Source organism: Mauremys mutica, chromosome 5 (genome assembly GCF_020497125.1).
Source record: "Mauremys mutica isolate MM-2020 ecotype Southern chromosome 5, ASM2049712v1, whole genome shotgun sequence".
Classification (NCBI taxonomy): domain Eukaryota; kingdom Metazoa; phylum Chordata; order Testudines; family Geoemydidae; genus Mauremys; species Mauremys mutica.
The window spans coordinates 63,154,656-63,176,068 of record NC_059076.1 but is presented as its reverse complement, the minus strand read 5'-3'; the positions used below and the strand labels follow the sequence as shown (position 1 = coordinate 63,176,068).

The 21,413-nt window shown below is 41.3% G+C and overlaps 2 protein-coding genes across 6 annotated transcripts in view; one reads left to right on the top strand and one right to left on the bottom strand.

Moving 5' to 3' along the window:
• Positions 1-6,850, bottom strand: part of ARFIP1 (ADP ribosylation factor interacting protein 1) — an 86,666-nt gene extending 79,816 nt beyond the window's left edge. For 2 of the 5 annotated variants that reach the window (XM_045017854.1, XM_045017858.1), the window contains exon 1: positions 6,450-6,849. The gene's annotated coding sequence lies outside the window, so the exon portion shown is untranslated. Of the gene's footprint in view, positions 1-6,082; positions 6,213-6,449 lie in introns of those variants that run through there. The other 3 variants (XM_045017856.1, XM_045017857.1, XM_045017855.1) reach the window with 3 other exon arrangements.
• Positions 6,851-11,382: 4,532 nt separating this feature from the next.
• On the top strand, positions 11,383-13,140 carry TIGD4 (tigger transposable element derived 4). Its single transcript, XM_045017853.1, has one exon. It carries the CDS (start codon positions 11,599-11,601, stop codon positions 13,138-13,140), a length of 1,542 nt encoding a protein of 513 aa, XP_044873788.1. The 5' UTR covers positions 11,383-11,598.
• Positions 13,141-21,413: the final 8,273 nt, after the last annotated feature.

Here is a 21,413-nt window from a genome sequence, read left to right as displayed (position 1 = left end):
TGGTGGCTGGAACCCCACACAACGATGCCAGGGAAGGATCACACTAAATTAATAAGATCTGCATTTTAATTTTATTTTAAATGAAGCTTGTTAAATATTTTTAAAACCTTATTTACTTTAAACACAATAGTTTATTTATATGAGAGAGAGAGACCTTCTACAAATATTAAGACACGGGAAATCTTAAATTACAGTGAATTTGGCACACCACTTCTGAAAGGTTGCCGACCCCTGGTTCAGAGGAACAGTAGATGCATTTTGTCTCCTTCAAGGAGCAAATGGAACAGCCTGCAACTTTAACTGGAGTTAACATTCACTTTGGTACAGACACAGCACTGTTGGTTTATATGAATAATAAAACAAAATAAGATAGGATTTTAAGTGATTTTAAGTATAACAGATGAAGTTAGAAATATAGAAGCAAATAAAAGTGCTAATAACTCATGTAAAAGTCTAAAACCTAATCTAGCAGGGTTTGGTTCAGGCTTTGTTCAAGACAGTCTCTCTTCTAGAGACAGAAAGTTGTGGGTTCCTTTGTTTTCTTAGGGAATACATTTGAGATTTTCTGCCCCTTTCTCTTATAGTCCAATGAACCTTTGAAATGGATTCTTCTGAAGGTCACCCCTCACAATAAAGTTTATTCAAGAAATGAGGAAGACAAGATGGAGACTGCTGGTGAAGGAGGCTCTATGCTCTATTCTCTCCCCACCCCTTAGCTGGAGTTTGCTAAAATGCAAACTGTTCAGTTTCCTGCACTCTCCTCCCCCGCCCCCCCACCAACTGTCTTGATTGTTCTGTTTATTACTTCCATATAAATTAAGATAAACACACAATCCTTTCACAGAATCATAGAATTCAAGATCAGAAGGGACCATTATGATCATCTAGTCTGACCTCCTGCAAGATGCAGGCCACATAAGCCGATCCACCCACTCCTGAACTAATTCTCTCCCTTGACTCTGCTGTTGAATGCTCCAAATCGTGATTTAGAGACTTCAAGTAGTAGATAATCCACCAGCAAGCGACCCCTGCCCCATGCTTCGGAGGAAGGCGAAAAACCTCCAGGGCCACTGCCAATCTACCCTGGAGGAAAATTCCTTCCCGACCCCAAATATGGCGATCAGCTGAACCCCGAGCATGCGGGCAAGACTCTCTAGCCAGACCCTCTGGAAAGGGCTAACAATATCCCAACATTGACCCTTTGTACTAATTACCAGTGTGGCACGTTATTGACCTATTGACTAAACCCGTTATCCTATCATACCACCCCCTCCATAAACTTATCCAGCTTAATCTTAAAGTCATGGAGGTCCTTCGCCCCCACTGTTTCCCTCGGTAGGCTGTTCCAGAATTGCACTCCTCTGATGGTTAGAAACCTTCGTCTAATTTCAAGCATAAATTTCCTAACTGACAATTTATATCCGTTTAGGTTAGGCCTGTTTAACAACGTTTACCTAGGCAGGGCTGCCTGGTTTTCAACAAGTATCATAAGGGGGAATTCACAACTAGACATATGATGTTGATACATACATTCTACCATATTACTGACCAGTGAGTTATGAGTGTTCAGATGATACCTCAACAGGTTTCTTTTGTACAAAGACTGTAAGTGTGTTAGGGTGTGAATCACAGAGGACATTAGCTGAAAAGAGAAACAAAGTTAAGGAGAGGAGAAACTGAAGGGAGGAGGAAAGAAGAGGTGTAGGAGAGGGCTGGTAGAATGAAGGTGAAGAGAAGAGATTGTGAGGAAGCTGGAGCAAATACCAATCAGCAGAGAGGAAAAACATCCAGAGTAAAAGCTGCAAAAAAAACAGCCAGATACTTGTAACAGTGTCCAAAGTCCTAGCTGCAGCTGTTTTTCTCTACTCCTGACTGCTCAGTTTCATTTGGCTTCTGAGGCTGTGGCTACACTTAGCACTTCAAAGCGCTGCCGTGGCAGCACTTTGAAGCGCTAAGTGTAGTCAAAGCTCCAGCGCTGGGAGAGAGCTCTCCCAGCGCTGTCCGTACTCCACCTCCCTGTGGGGAATAACGGACAGCGCTGGGAGCCTTTGACCACACTGGCGCTTTGCAGCGGCGCAATTTGCAGCACTGGAGAGGGTGTGTTTTCACACCCTGCTGCAGTGCTGCACATTTGTAAGTGTAGCCAAGCCCTAAGTCTCTCTTCCCCACGCTCCCAAGGCTGTGAGGAGGGCAGCAGGAGGAGGTGTATGCCCTGGCAAGCAGACTAAACTTGCAAACTAAAACTGGGTTCAGAGGTTAAGGTAGATTCTTCACCAATCACCTGTAATGAAGGTTATAAAGGTCAATTATGTCCTGCAGTCACCTCTGTAATCCCTTAGTCACTCAGGACATACTTTGAAGACATGTACAAACTCTGTTAACACTGATGTAAATCACTGGAACAGTAGACACTTCAGCATTATGCATAAATAGAAAATGAACCCAGATTTCTCTTAACTGTGTTGTCTGTACAGCCTAACAAGAGTGAGACCCTCACTTTTGATGCTAAAGCAAGCAAACAGCTCTCTGAATACACACAAGGAACAGTTCTGTAGATGTACAGTAATGTAGTGCTATTTTTACATGATCACTTTTCATAACAGAACTGCACTTGGAAACTGTAATCTGAAAAAATTTCCAGATAGCTGAAACCTACAAATGATACTGCACTGTTTGAGCAACCTGTGAGGTAGACAGCTGATCTCTGAAAAAATAAATCAAGACTGCCAATAATCTTCGGTATAACAAAAGGTGACATGCCCTGTGTAGAGTAAGCCTCCTAGCATTCCACATTTACTTACTTTCACACCAGATACAGAAAATCCCAGTTAAATAAAGCAGCACTAGTTATCTTCATAGCACATTTCAACTTTCCAATTTGTGTTGAATGTTTTATTTACATAAAGTCTAATCATGAGTAGTCAAGTGGTCCATGTGATGTATAAAATAAGATAACAAGCAAGATATAGCAAACCTGGGGAAATGAATTATCTAAATTACTTTATGTTGGGCTGACTCATTACCTTCTTTTAAGAAAGGTAAATAGAATTATGCAAGAATGAGCACCATTCATGACAAAAACAAGAAGAATACTACACAGAACTGTCTTTGCGAGCAAACCAAGTATTATTTTTGCTCTTATTGATCCAAAAGCCATATGAACTACTTCAGTAAGTAATGCAAATAAGTATTTGCAAACATGAAGGACTTACCAGTAGGTGATCATTACAAAAGTGTCCCCACACAACTCTGCCAATACTCCACTATTTGCCTGCAATATTTCTGCCATGTGTGAATGTCTTTGATGGGGCTAAGTGTCCACTAGGGACGAGGAGACTAATAAACCCATTTTGAACATGACTAGAACACAAGACTACAAATCCAGAGACATTAACTCTGCCATGCTGTGTGACCTTGGTCAATCTCTGTCTGAATTTTACTGTATGTAAAAAGAGTGTTTTTGGGTGACACTTACCTCATTTATAGCCATACTCCAACCATATAGGTTTAATTTAAATAAAAAATAACCAGAGACCTCCCATTCAAACAAGGGGTTTGCCCTTAATCTAGTCACTTTTTTGGGGGGGGAGGGGGGGAAGAGAGAAGAGTGATTGACACACATTGCAGTGCGGAAGACTGGATTCCAGACCACTTCTTTTTCTCTTTAAGGACGCTGACCACCAACTTACCAAAAAGACTTCACTAATGCATGAATTACCAAATTGGAAATACAATACTACCTCTCTGGCTGAATGGTGCTTGTTACACAGCATATTTTTTATTTCAGATTAGTATCTCAATCTGCTGTGCAAAGAACATGCAACATTGTATCTAACAAAATTTGTAAGTATTAATGCAAAGTGACTGATTATCACATCTCTACTTCATCAGATTGTTCTATCTTTCTCTCTAATGAAAAAAAAAATTGAGCATCACTGAAAAATGTTTTCCTCAAGTGACTTTTTAAGTTTCAGCTATTTAAATTTGCATCTCCGAGTCCATTTTTCAAGTATCATTTGTCCAAACTAAACAGGGCTTTTATAGTCTACCTTTTCAATAAACATTGGCTTGCCAAGACTCTGAGAGCACAATAAGGCCCCCATTTACACTGCAAATACAGTAGTATCAAAAGGAGCAGTAACACCACAGTTGTCCACTGACATGATTAAAGCACATTTCAGTTTGACAGTATAGATGGAACCTAAACACTTACGGTTCCAATGCAAATTTAAAATGAGGCATCCTTTAACACTGTCCCAGACAATCATGTTCTAAACAGACACTGGTGTATTTCCAAGGTAAACTGTGTCTAAGTACTCTGAAAAAAGCTTCAAAAGTGTTAGCTTTTGAGGACAGCTATGGCTTTTTTTCTTATTTTGAAAGACTGTCAGAGGAAATATAAGTTTTGGCTGTCCCATGGATTTTTAACAAGTTCACATTCCTACTTCATCTAAGCCACAACTATCAGCCACCTGCTCTGGTTCATTCCACCGTAGACAGCCAACCTAATTTAATTGGAGAACACACCTTAACTACCTAGCAGAGTGATATAAAAAAGAGCATGCTGCCACTTGGTTAAATGAACTGGCAATACTGTGATTGATGCACAATTACTCCTGAACAACTAGAGCACAAACAATTTGCAATTCCCCAAGGACCATTCACTTCTTTCTACCTAATGAATGTCAAACAGAGGCAAATTAAAAATAATGTACTGCTGTCCAACTTCATCCTCTCCCAGTCACCGCCCATCTCTCCTTCACATATAAGGGTTGAAGCTATCAGCCCGCAATAAAATGGCTTTTGAACAATAAGCCTTTGAGCCACAAACCACAAAATAATCTCTTTCTCTAACCCACTCCAGTCATGAGTGCAAAACCACTATTTGGAAAGATCATTGGTTCTGAAAGCACTTCTACTGATTAAGTGTTTAGGCCACACGATATGAATAAAATCTTGGATGATATCCCTATTTGAAATCATGGATGATCCTGCCGACGGACACAGACCGTTTAATGCTATATGGTATTCCCCCACCCCCATTTTGTCACTTTGTAAAGCTCCTCAACAGTGCTAGAAAACAATACAAATATTTGTTCTACATCTTCCCTGAGGTTCGTCCTCCCAGTGAAGTCAGACAGTGTGTTGTATATTACGCTGCGACTAGTTTCCCATTTTACATTCAAGAAGCATCAGTCACAAGAGTGTTCCCTATGTCTTCCAACACACGTGAGAAAGCTGCAGGATTTCTGAGCAAATGGAAGGTGACATGTTGGCAATTCCAACCCCTTATAAGAGCTAGGAAAGTGGGGAGGAAAATAAAGGACTGAAGTACAATGGCCTAACACTACCGAAATGCAATATCAGGACTCTTCACCCTGATACGTGACTCCACCTGATGACAAAATGGCTCTCTAGCTCTTCAAGAAAGAGTATGAGTGTTGTACACACAGAAATTCAAACTTTTATTTTAAACTGAAAACTACCAACAAGAACTGGTCATAATTTCCTCAATAAGCCATTAAAAAAACCAAACACAAGGAGAGGACAAGTCTCATTTAAACAGACTTTTGAAAGAGTTAACATGCCGTTCACACTGTCTGCTGCAAATTAGGCTTGTATCATTTCCTCCTGATGCTTTCCACACTTCATTTCTTACTACCATGTAATCAATGGTAAGTGGCTTTTTTCCCCTTGAGGCTAAACAGCGTGTGGAAACAAAGGATCAAAACAAATGACTTTTTTTTTAAATGTTTTTTCTTTTCACTTACGTTTATTTCATTTTAACGAAACAACCAGTTAAACACCCATTTAGTCAATCATTAAAAACAAGCCTCTAGATGCCAATTATTATTTAAAGTTGCAAGACGGTAAAAGTTAGCTAAAAACAAAAACAAAGTGAATACCAACAGCAGCTAACAACCGGGGTCTCTCTGCAGACCTTCTGCAGCCCACCCAGGCGCTCGCGGGCTGACGGTCCCTGGGGAGGCGCCGATGGCAGCCCGGGGAAGGGAAAGTGTGTCACGATCCAGCTTTCGTTGCTGGTGACAGGCGTGCAGCGGTGACGCGGAGCGGGACCTACCTTCAGGGAAGCGCCGCCGCTGGGAGCCCGGCTCCCCCGAGCCCCGCACAAGCACCGCCCGCGCTGGCACCTGGGGCGAGGGACGCGGGACCGGGAAGGGGGGCTGGCGGGTCCCGTTCCGGACACGGAAGCAGCTTCCCGGCCTCCGCGCCGAGACGTGACACGTACACGGCAAAGAGGGGGCGGGCGCTACGGCCCGGCTCCCCGCCCATCGCCCGCGAGCTGCGCGGACAACAGCCGCCGCCGCTCGCACCGCACCGCAGCGCGGAGCTGGGCACCGCCGCCGCCATCCCCACGGGGAGCCTCCAGCCTCAGGGCCCAGCACAGAGCGCTGCGCCGCGCCGCCCCCTCCCCGACCTCCTCTCACCTGCCAGCGGCGCCGCGCCCGCCCCGCTCACGTCCTGCTCCGCGGTGGCCGGACGAGGGACAGCTGCTGTCAGGCCCGGCGGGGAAAGGGGCGGCTCCTGCGGGCAGAAACGGCTCTGGTGCCAACGCCTGCACCTTTATTTCTTCCTTCTCCGGCACCAGTGGCAGCCGGAAGCGCTTGGCCGGAAATGGGGCAGCGGCGGCCTCTCTATGGCCATGACGTGGAAGAGTCTCTCTAGCCAACAATGTCCATTTCTATGGTGTCGCTGCCTCCATGCAGCAACCATAGCAACGACATCCGGGTCCGCCGCCGCTTCTCTAACGCCCTCCCGCCTTCACCCGCTTCCGCAGCGTCTTGTGGGCTCTGCCGGGGACTGGAGCCGAGTCCCGGGGCGGGAGGTCACGTGGCGGCTACGGCCGCACACCGTGACCCCCACCCCTCCGCTGGGGGCAGCCGGGCAGGGAGCTCGGCGCAGCCTCCCGCGCCCGAAGGGACGAGCGGGTCGGGTGGGGCGGGGCCGCTGGTGTGTCCCGGGAGTCTCTCGCTGACGCTCGGGCGGGCGGGTTCCTCCTGGAACGTGTCGCCGCCCGGCTGCAGCGCTGGGGTCAGCCAGGCTGAGCGGAGCGGTGCCCCGACCCGCAGGGCAGCGAGTGAGCCGCTCTGTGGGTGCGTCTACACTACGGGATTATTCCGAATTTACATAAACCAGTTTAGTAAAACAGATTGTATAAAATCGAGTGCACGCGGCCACACTAAGCAGATTAATTCGGCGGTGTGCGTCCACGGTTTGAGGCTCGCATCGATTTCTGGAGCGTTGCACTGTGGGTAGCTATCCCGTAGCTATCCCATAGTTCCCGCAGCCTCCCCCGCCCCTTGGAATTTCCAGGTTGAGATCCCAGTGCCTGATGGGGCAAAAATCATTGTCGCGGGTGGTTCTGGGTACAGCCTCACCCCTTCCCTCCCTGAAAGCAGCAGACAACCGTTTCGCACCTTTTTTGCTTTGTGAACTGTGCAGATGCCATAACACAGCAAGCATGGACCCTGCTCAGCTCAATACTGCAATCGTGGATGTTTTAAACACCTTGCGCACTCTCGTGCAGTATATGGTGAACCAGGACCTTCAAACCCAGGCGAGGAGGAGTCGGATACGGCAGTGCGGCGATGACAGTGATGAGGACGTGGACACAGAATTCTCTCAAACTGCGGGCCCCTGCGCTTTGGAGATCCTGATGGTAATGGGGCAGATTCTATCCATTGAACACCGATTTTGGGCCTGGGAAACAAGCACAGACTGGTGGGACCGCATTGTGTTGCAGGTGTGGGATGATTCACAGTGGCTGCGAAACTTTCGCATGCGTAAGGGCACTTTCATGGAACTTTGTGACTTGCTTTCCCCTGTCCTGAAACGCCATAATACCAAGATGAGAGCAGCCCTCACAGTGGAGAAGCGAGTGGCAATAGCCCTCTGGAAGCTTGCAACGCCAGACAGCTACCGGTCAGTCAGGAATCAATTTGGAGTTGGAAAATCTACTGTGGGGGCTGCTGTGATGCAAGTAGCCAAAGCAATCACTAAGCTGCTGCTACGAAAGGTTGTGACTCTGGGAAACATGCAGGCCATAGTGGATGGCTTTGCTGCACTGGGATTCCCTAACTGTGGGGGGGCGATAGATGGAACCCATATCCCTATCTTGGCACCAGGGCACCCAGTACGTAAACCGGAAGGGGTACTTTTCAATGGTGCTGCAAGCACTGGTGGATCACAAGGGACGTTTCACCAACATCCACGTGGGATGGCCAGGGAGGGTTCATGACGCTCGCGTCTTCAGAAGCAACTACTCTGTTTAAACGGCTGCAGCAAGGGAATTACTTCCCAGACCAGAAAATAACAGGTGGGGATGTTGAAATGCCTGTCGTTATCCTGGGGGACCCAGCCTACCCCTTGATCCCATGGCTCATGAAGCCATACACAGGCAGCCTGGACAGTGGTCAGGAGCTGTTCAACTACAGGCTGAGCAAGTGCAGAATGGTGGTAGAATGTGCATTTGGCCGTTTAAAGGCGCGCTGGCGCACATTACTGACTCGCTCAGACCTCAGCCAAACCAATGTCCCCTTTGTTATTGCTGCTTGCTGTGTTCTCCACAATCTCTGTGAGAGTAAGGGGGAGACCTTTATGGCGGGGTGGGAGGCTGAGGCAAATCACCTGGCCGCTGATTACGCGCAGCCAGACACCAGGGAGATTAGAAGAGCACACCAGGAGGCGGTGCGCATCAGAGAAGCTTTGAAAACGAGCTTCATCACTGGCCAGGGTACGGTGTGACTGCTTTGTTTGTTGATGAACACCCACCCCCCTTGATTGACTCATTTTTAAGCTGCTGCAGTCCACGAACCCAGTAGGAAAATGGCCATCTCTGTGTCCCCTTAATTAAATTCCTGATTTTCAACCAGGTAACCCTGAACGATATCACTTTGCTGAGGATAACACAGCGAGATAAAGAACGGATGCTTCTTGAATGCCAGCAATCACCGGGACCATACGCAGCTATGCTTTGCCATGCAATGATACCTGATTACTTGCTACATGCATGGCGTGGTAAAGTGTCCTACCATGGTGGACGGAACAAGGCTGCCTTGCCCAGAAACCTTCTGCAAAGGCTTCTGGAGTACCTCCAGGAGCGCTTCATCGAGATGTCCCTGGAGGATTTCCGCTCAATCCCCAGACATGATAACAAACTTTTCTAAGTAACTATACTGTCGGCGAATGCATCCCAAGTCCTCAGGGAAAATCAATCATTAAAAAACGCTTGCTTAAAAAACAATGCTTGATATTTGTAAAGGTACACTCACCAGAGGTCCCTTCCATGGCTTCATTGGCTTGGGAGGGCAGGGAGGGTAATTCCGTCTGGGTCAGAAAAAGCTCCTGGCTGTTGGGGCTACCGGAGTGCTGTGTGCTCTCTGCAATCTCGTCGTCCTCTTCCTCCTCCTCATCTTCCCCGTCCGCATAATCCTCAGCCATGGCAGAGATTACAACCCCCACCTCGGAATCCACGGACAGGGGTGGGGTAGTTGTGGCGCAGCCCCCTAAAATTGCATGCAGCTCAGCGTAGAAGCGGCATGTTTTTGGCCCTGCACCGGACCTCCCGTTGGCTTCTTTGGTTTTCTGGTAGGCTTGTCTGAGCTTCTTAACTTTCACTCTGCACTGCACTGAGTCCCTGCTGTGGCCTTTATCCGTCATAGACTTTGAAATTCTTTCAAATACTTTTTCATTTCGTCTTTTGGAACGCAGTTCTGTTAGCACTGAATCCTCTCCCCATATAGCGATCAGATCCAGTACCTCCCGTGCAGTCCATGCTGGAGCTCTTTTTCGATTCTCAGGAGACTGCATTGTTACCTGTGCAGATGAGCTGTGCGTGGTCACCTGTGCTGATGAGCTCTCCACGCTGGGGAAGCAGGAAATGAATTTCAAAAGTTCGCGGGGCTTTTCCTGTGTATCTGGCCAGTGCATCAGAGTTCAGATTGCTGTCCAGAGCGGTCACAGTGGTGCACTGTGGGATACCGTCCGGAGGCCAATACCGTCGATTTGCGGCCACACTAACCCTATTCCGATATGTTAATCCCGATATTAGCGCTACTCCTCTCGTCGAGGAGGAGTACAGAAACCGATTTAAAGAGCCCTTTATATCAATATAAAGAGCCTCTTAGTGTGGACGGGTGCGGCGTTAAATTGGTTTAACGCTCCTAAAATCGGTTTAAACGCGTAGTGTAGACCAGGCCTGTCTCGCGGGGCCCGGCCGCCGCTCCGCGGGAGGTGCTGCGAGGCGCAGAGGTGTTAGCCTCCCGCTCTCTGGTTACCTGGTGGGCTGGGGGACACCGTGCCGGGGGAAGATCCGTGTCCGTCAGCGGACAAGAGCGGTTAGGTGGGAGAGTGTTTGTCCCGTTCGCAGCGTGGGCCCAGCTGCTGCAGGGCTCTCTAAGCCACCAGGTTATTGTCGGCACCTTGAAAGACTCAAATTGGCAATGTGAAAGCTATTTGGTTCCCCCTCCCTGCCCTTTTAATAGTTTTGCAAACGGCCAGTAAGTGGAGGCAGAAGCCTCCAAAAACCTCACCTACACAGTACCCTGAACTTTTCAACTAGCTTTTCTCTTCTGCCACAAAGCAGCTAAATCTTGCTCCAAGCCAGTTTTCCCTGACCAGATAACCGTTTCACGGGGTCCGGTAACCACCAATGAAGTGTTAACACGGCATGGTCTTTGTCTGAAAGTGTATAAAAAGCTTGTGAAACTTGTGTGCAGTAGAGTCTTCTGTATCTATTACAGAGCTCTCATTTCTTCTGCAGAATAAAGCATTTTTCCTTATCCCTGTCAGGCTGTTATTGGCTCTCAGCTAGGCAGACCCGATATTTCGGTAACAGCAACATAACATCCCTTTGACGCCCAAATGGAATTCAGGGGGCCTGGGGTTAGGTAAATGAAAGAAATGCTGCTAATGTGCATCCTTCCTCTCTCCTTGTTTTAGTGGCCTGGGGTGAAGGAAACAATTGGCCTCAAGGGAACCTGCTGCCAGCAGCAAAGTCTTTCCTAGGCCATGGTCCTGCACAAAAGGAACACCAGACAGCTCTGCAGCCATTAAAAAAAAATTATTTATCCATACAGGCAAGGGCACTGGAGGCCACTTTTTTATTGACTATGTTCTCTTCTTTGAATTAGTTCCTAGGTGTGGTTAAGGATTATAACGCACCAGAAATAAATCAGTGGGACTGAAAGGTTTTTATATTTATGTCAATGAAGTCATCCTTTCCCCACCCTTACTTTTTCAATCTTTGGGGGTGGGAGGCGCGAGGGCAGTTTCCCAGAATGAACCTGAAAGGAACTTGTAATCATTGTGTTAATTTGTATAAATGCTAACTTAGTTTTTAGACTCCTCTTTCTAGATAAAGACATTCAAAGAAGTAAGAGAGGCTAAATTGCTATTAATGTACTGATAGTATCCAGGAAGATACCAGTGACTGTACCACATCAGCATTCACAATGTGATGACTGTGACATCAGTATATATACTTGAAAACTAATCTAATTAAAGAAGCTAATATCAGAAAGGACTAGAAAGAGTGTATGTTTGTGTGTGCTTGTTTGTAAAAGAGTGCAGGATACCATGGCAGAGACTTCAGTGGATCCCTCATCTTTACCTGTAACAAAGAAAAAGAAAAGTTTATCCATTGAGGAAAAAATTGACATAATAAGTGCTGTGGAAAGTGGCAAGAAAAAAGCAGACATTGCAGCAAAATATGGCATAAAGAAAAATTCATTGTCTTCAATTATGAAGAATAAAGATAAAGTTCTAGAAGCCTTTGAGTCCTTACGATTTGATCCTAAAAGAAAAAGACTAAGAACAGCTTTTTATACAGATCTGGAAGAGGCATTAATGAAGTGGTACAGAATTGCTCAGTGCTTGAATGTACCGGTAAATGGCCCAATGTTGCGTTTCAAAGCTAATGATTTTGCTCAGAAACTTGGACATAGTGATTTTAAGTGCAGTAACGGCTGGCTTGATCGTTTTAAATCAAGATATGGTTTAGTATTCAGATCTAAGTCTATAGGACCTGTGGCTACTACAGCAGATACTTTAACTGTTTGGTACCAAAATGTTCTTCCTTATTATTTAAATGATTATCAGCCAAAAAATGTGTTTAATGTAAAGGAAACTGGATTGTTTTATCAAATGTTACCTAATAATACATTTGCATTTAAAGGGGAAACTTGTTCTGTTGGCAAACTAAGCAGAGAGAGAATAACTGTAATGGTTGGTACAAATATGGATGGCTCTGAGAAACTTCCTTTGCTTGTTATTGGCAAAAATAAAAATCCTCACTGCTTTAAAGATGTAAAGTCACTGCCTGTGGATTATGAGGCAAACAATATGGCATGGATGACCTCAGAAGTGTTTGAACAATGGATGCATAAACTTGATGAGAGATTTCAAGCACAGCAGCGGCGAGTAGTATTTTTTGTTGACTCTTTCCCAGCTCATCCAGAGGTAAAGAATCTAAAGTCTATTGAACTGGTGTTCTTTCCTCCATGCTCATCATCCAAATTTATAGCTATGAAACAGGGAGTTATAAAAAGTCTGAAAGTCAAATACAGGCATCGTCTTATCAAGAGATTTGTAGACTGTGTAGAAGGTAGTAAAGAGTTTACATTGACTCTACTTGATGCAGTTGATATGTTGCACCTATGCTGGAGGAATGTAACTCCAGAGACTGTTGTTAAAAGTTATGAAGAAGCAGGATTCAAATCACAAACAGGGGAAAATGATGACACAGACAGAGAAATTGAAAGTGGTTTAGATTTGATTGCACATGCATTGGCAGCTGGGGTAGAGTTTCCAGAAGGCTTATCTTTGGAGGAATATGCAGCTTTGGATGATGATTTGGTAACATGTGAAATGCCCACAAATAATGAAACGATATGGACCAAAGAAAGCACTTCGGTTAAAACTGATTTGTTTGTTTATGATGAAGAGGAAGATGAAGGTGATGGATCTCCAGGAATTGAACAGCCTTTGCCATCAAAAAATGAGGCTCTAACTGCTTTAGATACTCTTCGAAGGTTTCTCAGAAGTCAAGACATGAATGATTCTCTTCATAATTCCCTAGCAGATCTAGATAATTTTATTCAGCATGTAGCATCTAAATGAGGGTTTATCCAAGTATGAAAGCATTTAAATGGAAAAACTAGTTATTTAGCTAGTTAAAAAACAAAAACCTGCAGCATGGTTCTGTGGTTTGCTTTGCAAACATATCTAGGTATGACGAATACAATTTAAAAAAATAGCTCTAAACTGAGGTCTTCCAAGGATAAGGGTGGGGAGAGAGGTAACCAACCTTTGTGTATTCTTGGGCCTTTTAACTTGATAACTGTGGAAGGTACAAGAAAAGTAAAAATGATTTTCCAGTTGATAAATGTAGGCGGATATTGAACTCACAGTTCGTTCCCTTTTTTATTGATTTCCTCCCCTCCCTCTCCCTCCCCCCCCCCATTAATAGTCCCACTGAAGTTAGTGGAAGTCTGTATAGTATTTCAATAAAGATTTATAAGATTAGGCCTTAGGACTTTTACTCTGCTTTAAAATATGCCCCCCCCACACACACACAAAAGTTTGAGCTCTTAGAGAACTAAAGTTTTTTTTAATGTAGAACTTTCTTCTTCTTAAAGAAACCTAGTGATATGTAGATGTCAGAACTTGTTTTTTAAATGAAAAACAGTGGAAAATTGGTGCTTGTTTTATTTTTAAAAGATATGTTTGACCTGGATCTATACGAGTAGCACAACCTGCACCAAAGTTTAAACAAAAACAAAGTTGACTCTATTTGTTTGACTCATCAGAGTTCAAAATGGAGACCCACTTAACTCCATTTCAGTCTTTTGATATCTGAAATTTGGGTGTTGACCCTTCTATACTACAATATATTTTTCTGTGGTAAATAGAACAATTTAGGATTAGATTATGCAGTATCTGCATTTTAAATCTCACAAAACTTGTAGTTACTGTACTTAGTAACAGTATCGATATAAACCAAGTAAAGTACTTAAACTTGTATTTGTGAAATACATAATATAGAGACATTATCTAGACTAGGATTTTATTTACGAGTGAAAGCTCATAATGTACATGCAGTTTGAATTGGTGCAGTTTACAATGTGGTAAATTACACTGCACTCCTAAACTGAGCCTAGAGTAGAGGCATATCAGAGTGCAGCTACGTGAGAGGCTAAAATCCCACTGTAGATGAGGTCTAGAATTTGTAAGACTTAAAACAAAAACAATCTTCATTTTTAATCATATTGTAGATATTTATCAAAATATTAGTTTTTTAAAAGTCAATAACTTATTTTTTTCTGATTTTTGAGAAAATACAATATTTTACAGGACCACTTTAGAAAACCTAAGTTATATAGACTCTATTGTTGGAGCTAGTGTCTAAACCTTACTCCATGTTTTTTTAAAATTCTTGGTTATGTAAATGTTCAGTTTGGAAATTAATAGTTTGAGTAAGACTATATTTATTTTACATTTACTGGATACTGTATCCAATTGTAAATTCATCCCTGCTACCAGAAAACATTGTATCAAAGTGTTATCTTGCAAATCATGATGTTCCTTTCCATGTGACAAATTTCCTATGGCTAAATTGCATGAATCTTTCATGAGAATTGTTGTCTACAACAATATTAATTATCTACTTTTTGGGTTCTTGTTACAAAATGAGTGAGTTCTATCAAAAAAATGATTGGGCTCCTTTTCTGAATGACAAATACAGTCAACATCTGACCCAGACATTTATAGATTATGTAGAGAATGCATCCCATTCCATCATACTCTTAGAATACTGTTGGAAGAATATAGATTTTTGTGGTTTGTAAATTGGAACGATAGTGTCTCAGTCACTAAATGCTTTAGACCCAACATTTAGAAAACATTACTTCTTATGCAAGCTAAGGCTATTTTAAAGCTACAGAAAATGAAATGTTAAATACCATAAAACCTGTGACTAATTTTCCTTTAATATTATTATGATTTGAAGCTTGTCAAATACTTTGTTGATATGTTTACCTTACTGTGGTTTCAATTAAAGCAAAATCCCAGTGGCCCTGATCCTGCAAGCCAATCTACCTAGCAGACCATACAGCCGTGACCCATTGATGTCAGTGGGTCTGCAGGTGGGTGCAGGGACCACATGCTTTAGTTGCCCGGGTTAACTAAGGAACCTGACCTTGCTTCCTTCTAAGTCAATGACAAAACTTAAATTAACTAAATGGAGCAGGCTTGCACCCTAAATAGTGAAGATAAGATATCTTTATTGCCAGATGTAATAAGTGAGCGATGTAAAGGGGACATGAACACAACAGAGTTTTTTTTTTAACCCAAGGTCTTGTTGATTAGTTGGAATCTTTGGAAACAGATTTAGAAGGTCAGGAGAAACTGAAATAAGCAGGTCTATGAACAACGAAACAAGCAAAGATAGTGGACCACAATAGGTACTATAATAATGTTTTACTGAAATAATTTTATGCAGAATAGTACCCTAGTAGATCTTATAATTATAGAGGTTTTTTTGCCATTTTGTGCAGGGGCAATGTGTGACCATGGGAAATACCAGAAATTCAGGGGCTTGAAAAGTCTGAGTTTATTCATGCTAACAAAACAAGGCAGGAGCAAGAAATAACTTATTACTTTGGCCTTAGACATTGAAAGTGAATTGTAAAACTTTCATTTAAAAACACCTCTCAAGATTCCATATTTTTGATATAATACACTTGAGAACTCGGTATTTTCAAACCTCTTTTTTTCATGTTGAGGCCAGCTAGAGAACTCTTACATTGAAATATTTTTTGCAGTTAACCACGTTAAACTTGAGTAAAATTTTCAAACTGACTTACAAGTTCCGAGTCTTGTTTTCAAAACTGACTTAGGAAGCCACTTTTGAAAATGAGACTTAGGCTTTTAAGTCAATTAGGTACTTTAAGTCCCATTTTCAAAAGTGACTTCATAAGTCAGTTTTGAAAACAAGACTTAAACTTGTAAGTCAGTTTAGGTGCTTTTGAAAATTTTATCCTTGCTCTCAGAACACTAGCCAGCACAAAAGTGAGAATGCACTGTCTAGCAACAGACTAGCAGCAGAACTTGTCAGTCAGACTGAACAAATTTATTGTCCTTTCATTTCTGTTCACTTTTTTAAAATTCTTTCATATAGCAAAATCTACACTATTCACCAGTGTATGTAGACTTAAAAATTACAAATAATTTGAGATTCTGTGTTGAAACTTAAAATGGGTTCAGCTGTTGTTGTTTCAAGTGGCTGTAATATGATCAACTTTCAGAGGGAAAATATTTTTCAAGTCTTCAAGTCTTGGTAATGGTGAAAAAGGAATTTGAATATGTAAATATATTTTTAACTTTAGTCCACATACACACTCATTTATGGATTTTTTTTAATTGCTTAATGTAAATCTGCCAAGCACATAAAGATTATTCATTTTGAAAAGAGGAGAAGATGAAAGGAATTGTCTTCAAACTGAAAAATGTTTGAAATTATGAACATTTATATAAAAGGCAGTTTGCTTGACTGGTCATTCTCTCTAAGTATTTGTTAGGCTATTATTTTATATATTTGTACATTTATTCCTCCATAATCATCCTCTTGCTTTAGCCTTCAGTGAGTTGATAATTTTGTACTGTGAGATTTTTTTTTTTTAATTGGGTCTGCCAGAGTCAGTACCATATCCTCACAGGTAGATCAGGTAAGAAGGAAAAAGGAGCCATCTTAAGAACATAATTTCAATAACTTGCAAACAGGGCCAGAAAAATAAAAAAACGTAAAGGTATGTTTGATATACTTGAAAGCCTTCTCCAGCATAAAAGTCACTGTTTCAAGTTAAATTTACTTTGTAAGACAACATCTGCATTAGAAAATTTTAGTAAAAATAACCCACTGGGGGGATTTTATTCTTGTGGCATAACTTTGCAAGGTTCTGAGAGGTTCTAAGCATGCACAAGTCCCTTTGAAGTTACTGAGCCTTGAGGATACTCCTCACCTGACAGAAGGCTGTCAATATCTGGACTCTTAATGCTTATGGGAAATTACTTGGAAAAATTTTCTGTGCATCCAGTGATCAACAAAAGAGAGGGCAGTAGCTTGTTTGAGAAATGTAACCAGCTAGGTAAGCTGGAAGTAATAGATCAGTAGTACTGGTTTTTATTACATATTAGCATTTATATAAGTCTTGAGAACCACATTTTTAAAGGTGCAAAATTTTGTTCAATAGGGTTTTTAGTTGAAAAATACTATAAATTGTTAGTCCTTATGTGTACAGTAGAAAACATCAGTTATATGCAAGTATAGATTTGAGAGATGTTGATACAGTTTTTCTGTTTCTGAGGCACTGAAAAAGGAGATGGTTCAAGTAACCTGTATTTTACACCAAAACCTCCCTAAATTTGTAGCTGTGATTACTAATGGTCTCAACTGTAAATTAGCTTATATTGTAACAACTGCTAAAGTATATAATTGAATACACATTTATGAGAGTCCTTGTGGTTTTGTTACACTGAAATGTGACATATAGCCCACTCCAATAATATTACACTGATTGGGGAAGCACAAACCCGACGGTACTAAGGACACTTGAAAATGACATGGAAGACCATGGTGATTTATCATACAAAGTGAGATAAGGAAAATTGGCAAAAGAAGTATAACTTTTGTATACGTTTTGTCAGAGCCTGACCATTCTCTCTCACACAGAACCCTTATAATTAAAACTTGTTCTACGTAACAGCCAACACTCCTGCCTGAGAACTCCATGGAGATTCATCCAGAGCCTACAAATGCCTCTTCCCAGTTTGCTGGCATACTCACTATTGAATCAAGTGAGGCACACTTTCTCTTCCCCCCCACCCCGGGGTCCTATTCTACCTGTGAACAGAAAAAAACACCTTTGATGCAACCACTGATCCATCATATTAATTAAACCTAAACCATGTTTAAAATTCAGCTGAACCAGTAGCAGTACAGTGAGAATTCTATAAAAGTCCCCAATATATAGTATAGGCTTTAAGAAATGAGTGAAGAAAGACATTCCCTGTGCTGGGATTGAATATGCTATATCTGTAGTACTCCCTTCTCAGGCTTCAAAACCCCACCAAAATTAGAAATTGCACCTAAGACCCTTGCACATTGTCAGCATTGGGGAACTTGTGTACATAATCAGTGTTTGCTCATTTGTGTTAAATCCGTTGATATTCTGCTAATTGATTTACCTAATGTAGATAAAGACTTGGGCACCAGGCTTCCCCTTCCCCACAAATGGCCCCTTTGACTCTGCTGTTCTAATTCACAGCCAGAAAATACCTATTTTGCTCCTAATTATATATAAAATTAGCCTGGAAGGGTTGTGACATTGTTGATTTGTTTTTTTCTACGGCTGTCAATGGCAGTTAACTCACGTGATTAACTCAAAAAAATTAATCGTGATTAATTGTACTGTTAAACAATAGAATAGCAATTGAAATGTTTTAAATATTTTTGGATGTTTTCTATATTTTTAAATATTCAGTTACAACATGGAATACAAAGTGTACAGTGCTCACTTTTTATATTTTTTATTACAAGTATTTGCACTGAAAAAAACAAACAAAAAAAAACCAAAAGAAATATTTTTCAATTCACCTAATACAAGTACTAAAGTGCAATCTCTTTATCATGAAAGTTGAACTTACAAATGTAGAATTATGTACCAAAAATAACTGCATTCAAAAATAAAACTATATAAAACTTTAGAGGCTGCAAGTCCACTCAATCCTACTTCAGCCAAACAAGTTTGGTTAAAATTTGCAAGAGATAATGCTGCCTGCTTCTTGTTTACAGTGTCACCTGAAAGTGAGAACGAGCATTTGCATAGCACTTTTGTAGCCCTTGTTGGAAGGTATTTACATGCTGGATATGCTAAACATTCGTATGCTCCTTCATGCTTTGGCCACCATTCCAGAGGACATGCTTCCATGCTGATGATGCTTGTTTAAAAAAAAGTGTTAATTAAATTTGTGACTGAACTCCTTGGGGGGAAATTGTATGTGTCCTGTTCTGTTTTACCTGCATTCTGCCATATATTTCAGGTCACAGCAGTCTCGGAGAGTGACCCAGCACATGTTTGTTTTAAGAACACTTTCACAGCAGATTTGACAAAACGCAAAGATGGTACCAATGTGAGATTTCTAAAAATAGCTACAACACCCAACCCAAGGTTTAAGAATCTGAAGTGCCGTCCAAAATCTGAGAGGGATGAGGTGTGGAGCACGTTTTCAGAAGACTTAATAAGAGCAACACTCAGATATGGAAACTACAAAATCTGAACCACCAAAAAAGAAAATCAACCGTCTGCTGGTGGCCTCTGAATCAGATGCTGAAAATGAACATGTGTCTGTCCACACTGCTTTGGATCGTTTTCGAGTAGAACCCGTCATCAGCATGGACGCATATCCTCTGGAATGGTGGTTGAAGCATGAAGGGACATGTAAATCTTTAGCACGTAAATATCTTGCACTGCTGGCTACAACTGTGCCATGTGAATGCCTGTTCTCACTTTCAGGTGACATTATAAACAAGAAGTGGGCAGCATTATCTCCTGCAAATTGTAACCAAACTTGTTTGTCTGAGCGATTGGTTGAAATAGGACTGAGTGGACATGCAGGCTCTAAAATTTTACATTTGTTTTATTTTTGAATGCAGTTTTTTGTACATGAACATACAAATGTAGAATTAACTTTCATGATAAAGAGATTGCACTATAGAACTTGTATTAGGAGAATTGAGGAAAAAAAATTTTTTTACAGTGCTAATACTTGTAATCAAAAATAAATATAAAGTGAGCACTGTACACTTTTTATTCCATGTTGTAATTGAAATCAATATATATGAAAATGTAGAAAACATCCAAAATATTTAAATAAATGGTATTCTATTATTTAACAGCACAGTTAACTGCGCTTAATTTTTTTAATCGATTGACCGCCCCAGTTTTTTCTTAAACACATTAGAAATAGCTTTTGACTATCCTCATTTTATTGGAGGACTTTGTCAAGCTCTTAGTAAGAGCTGAACAGTGATGTCACATGAGGAAATAGTTTATTTAAATAAAATATAGGGCAGGTCTATCTGGGCACATGGTATCTATGTGCAATTGTTTTTATACACTATCAATACAGTGAGAAACGCACAGCTTCTGGTTATCTTTGAAATGGATTTATTTAGGGCTTTATAGAATCATAGAAATATAGGACTGGAAGGGACCTCAAGAGGTGATCTAGTCCATCCCCCTGAAGCCGGATCAAGTATACTAGACTGTCACTAACAGGTGTTGGTCTAACCTGTTTTTAAAACTTCCAGTGATGACGATTCCACAACCTCCCTTGATAACTTGTTCTAGTGCTTTAAAAAAAAAAGGGGGGGGGAATTCAGTCATATTGATCCCAAGGGAGGGGAACACAAATTTTAGATAGCTATCACATTAGGTTTGTACTCTTGCCTTGCCATATAGGCATTACAATTACCTACCCAGTTACCAAATGTGATATCTATGGATGAAACTGTTGAAAGAGCAGGATACTGTCTCTACTGTGTTCTTACAGGAGTCCCATTTTAAAGGGTCATTGTCAAGGCAATTTAGTTCCAAGATCTGTTTTGTGTGTAACAAAACAAAAAAAGATTTTTACATTGCTCCATAATAAAAACAGAAATGTTTCCATTAAAGGAATAATAAAATTGAAACTGATTAGAAACTGACTAAAAAGTAAAATTGATTTGGGTATAGCCATGGTTGCTTGTGAATGAAATGAACCAGGGTGAATAAAAAGCAAAGATTTAAAAAAAAATTAAAACTGGATTTTTTTATTGAAATTGGATTTTATTTGATAAAGATAGTTTTTAATTAAGATAAATTACAGCTCAAAGATATCTCATGGAATAGGGATTATAAATTCTAATTCTACAGTATGATAATATATTCATGTAATGTTTAAGAAAAGTTTTGTTAATGAGTTCCAATAGTTCATGGATTAGGAACCCAATTTTATGGGGCTTCCAGGGCTTCTGTATGGATTATTTAGGTTAATTTCTCTATCTACCCAATGAGACTCAGTGCTCAGTCTAGAAGATACCATCAGAGATACTTAGTTTTGCAGTTCTCAAACTGTGGATTTGTCTCCAGAGATAACATTTTGTTGTTAATAAAAATGTTTTAAAAATAAATTAAAAATAGAGATGAGAAATAACAGACCTCAATGCTATTATCCCACTGCTAATTTGTGTACACAGAGTTAATCCCTTACCTCTCTGTAAAAGTGCAAAGTTTCAAAAAATTCAATGACTAGAAGATTGTTGAGGGTGGAATAGACCTGGGCAAGGAGAAGAA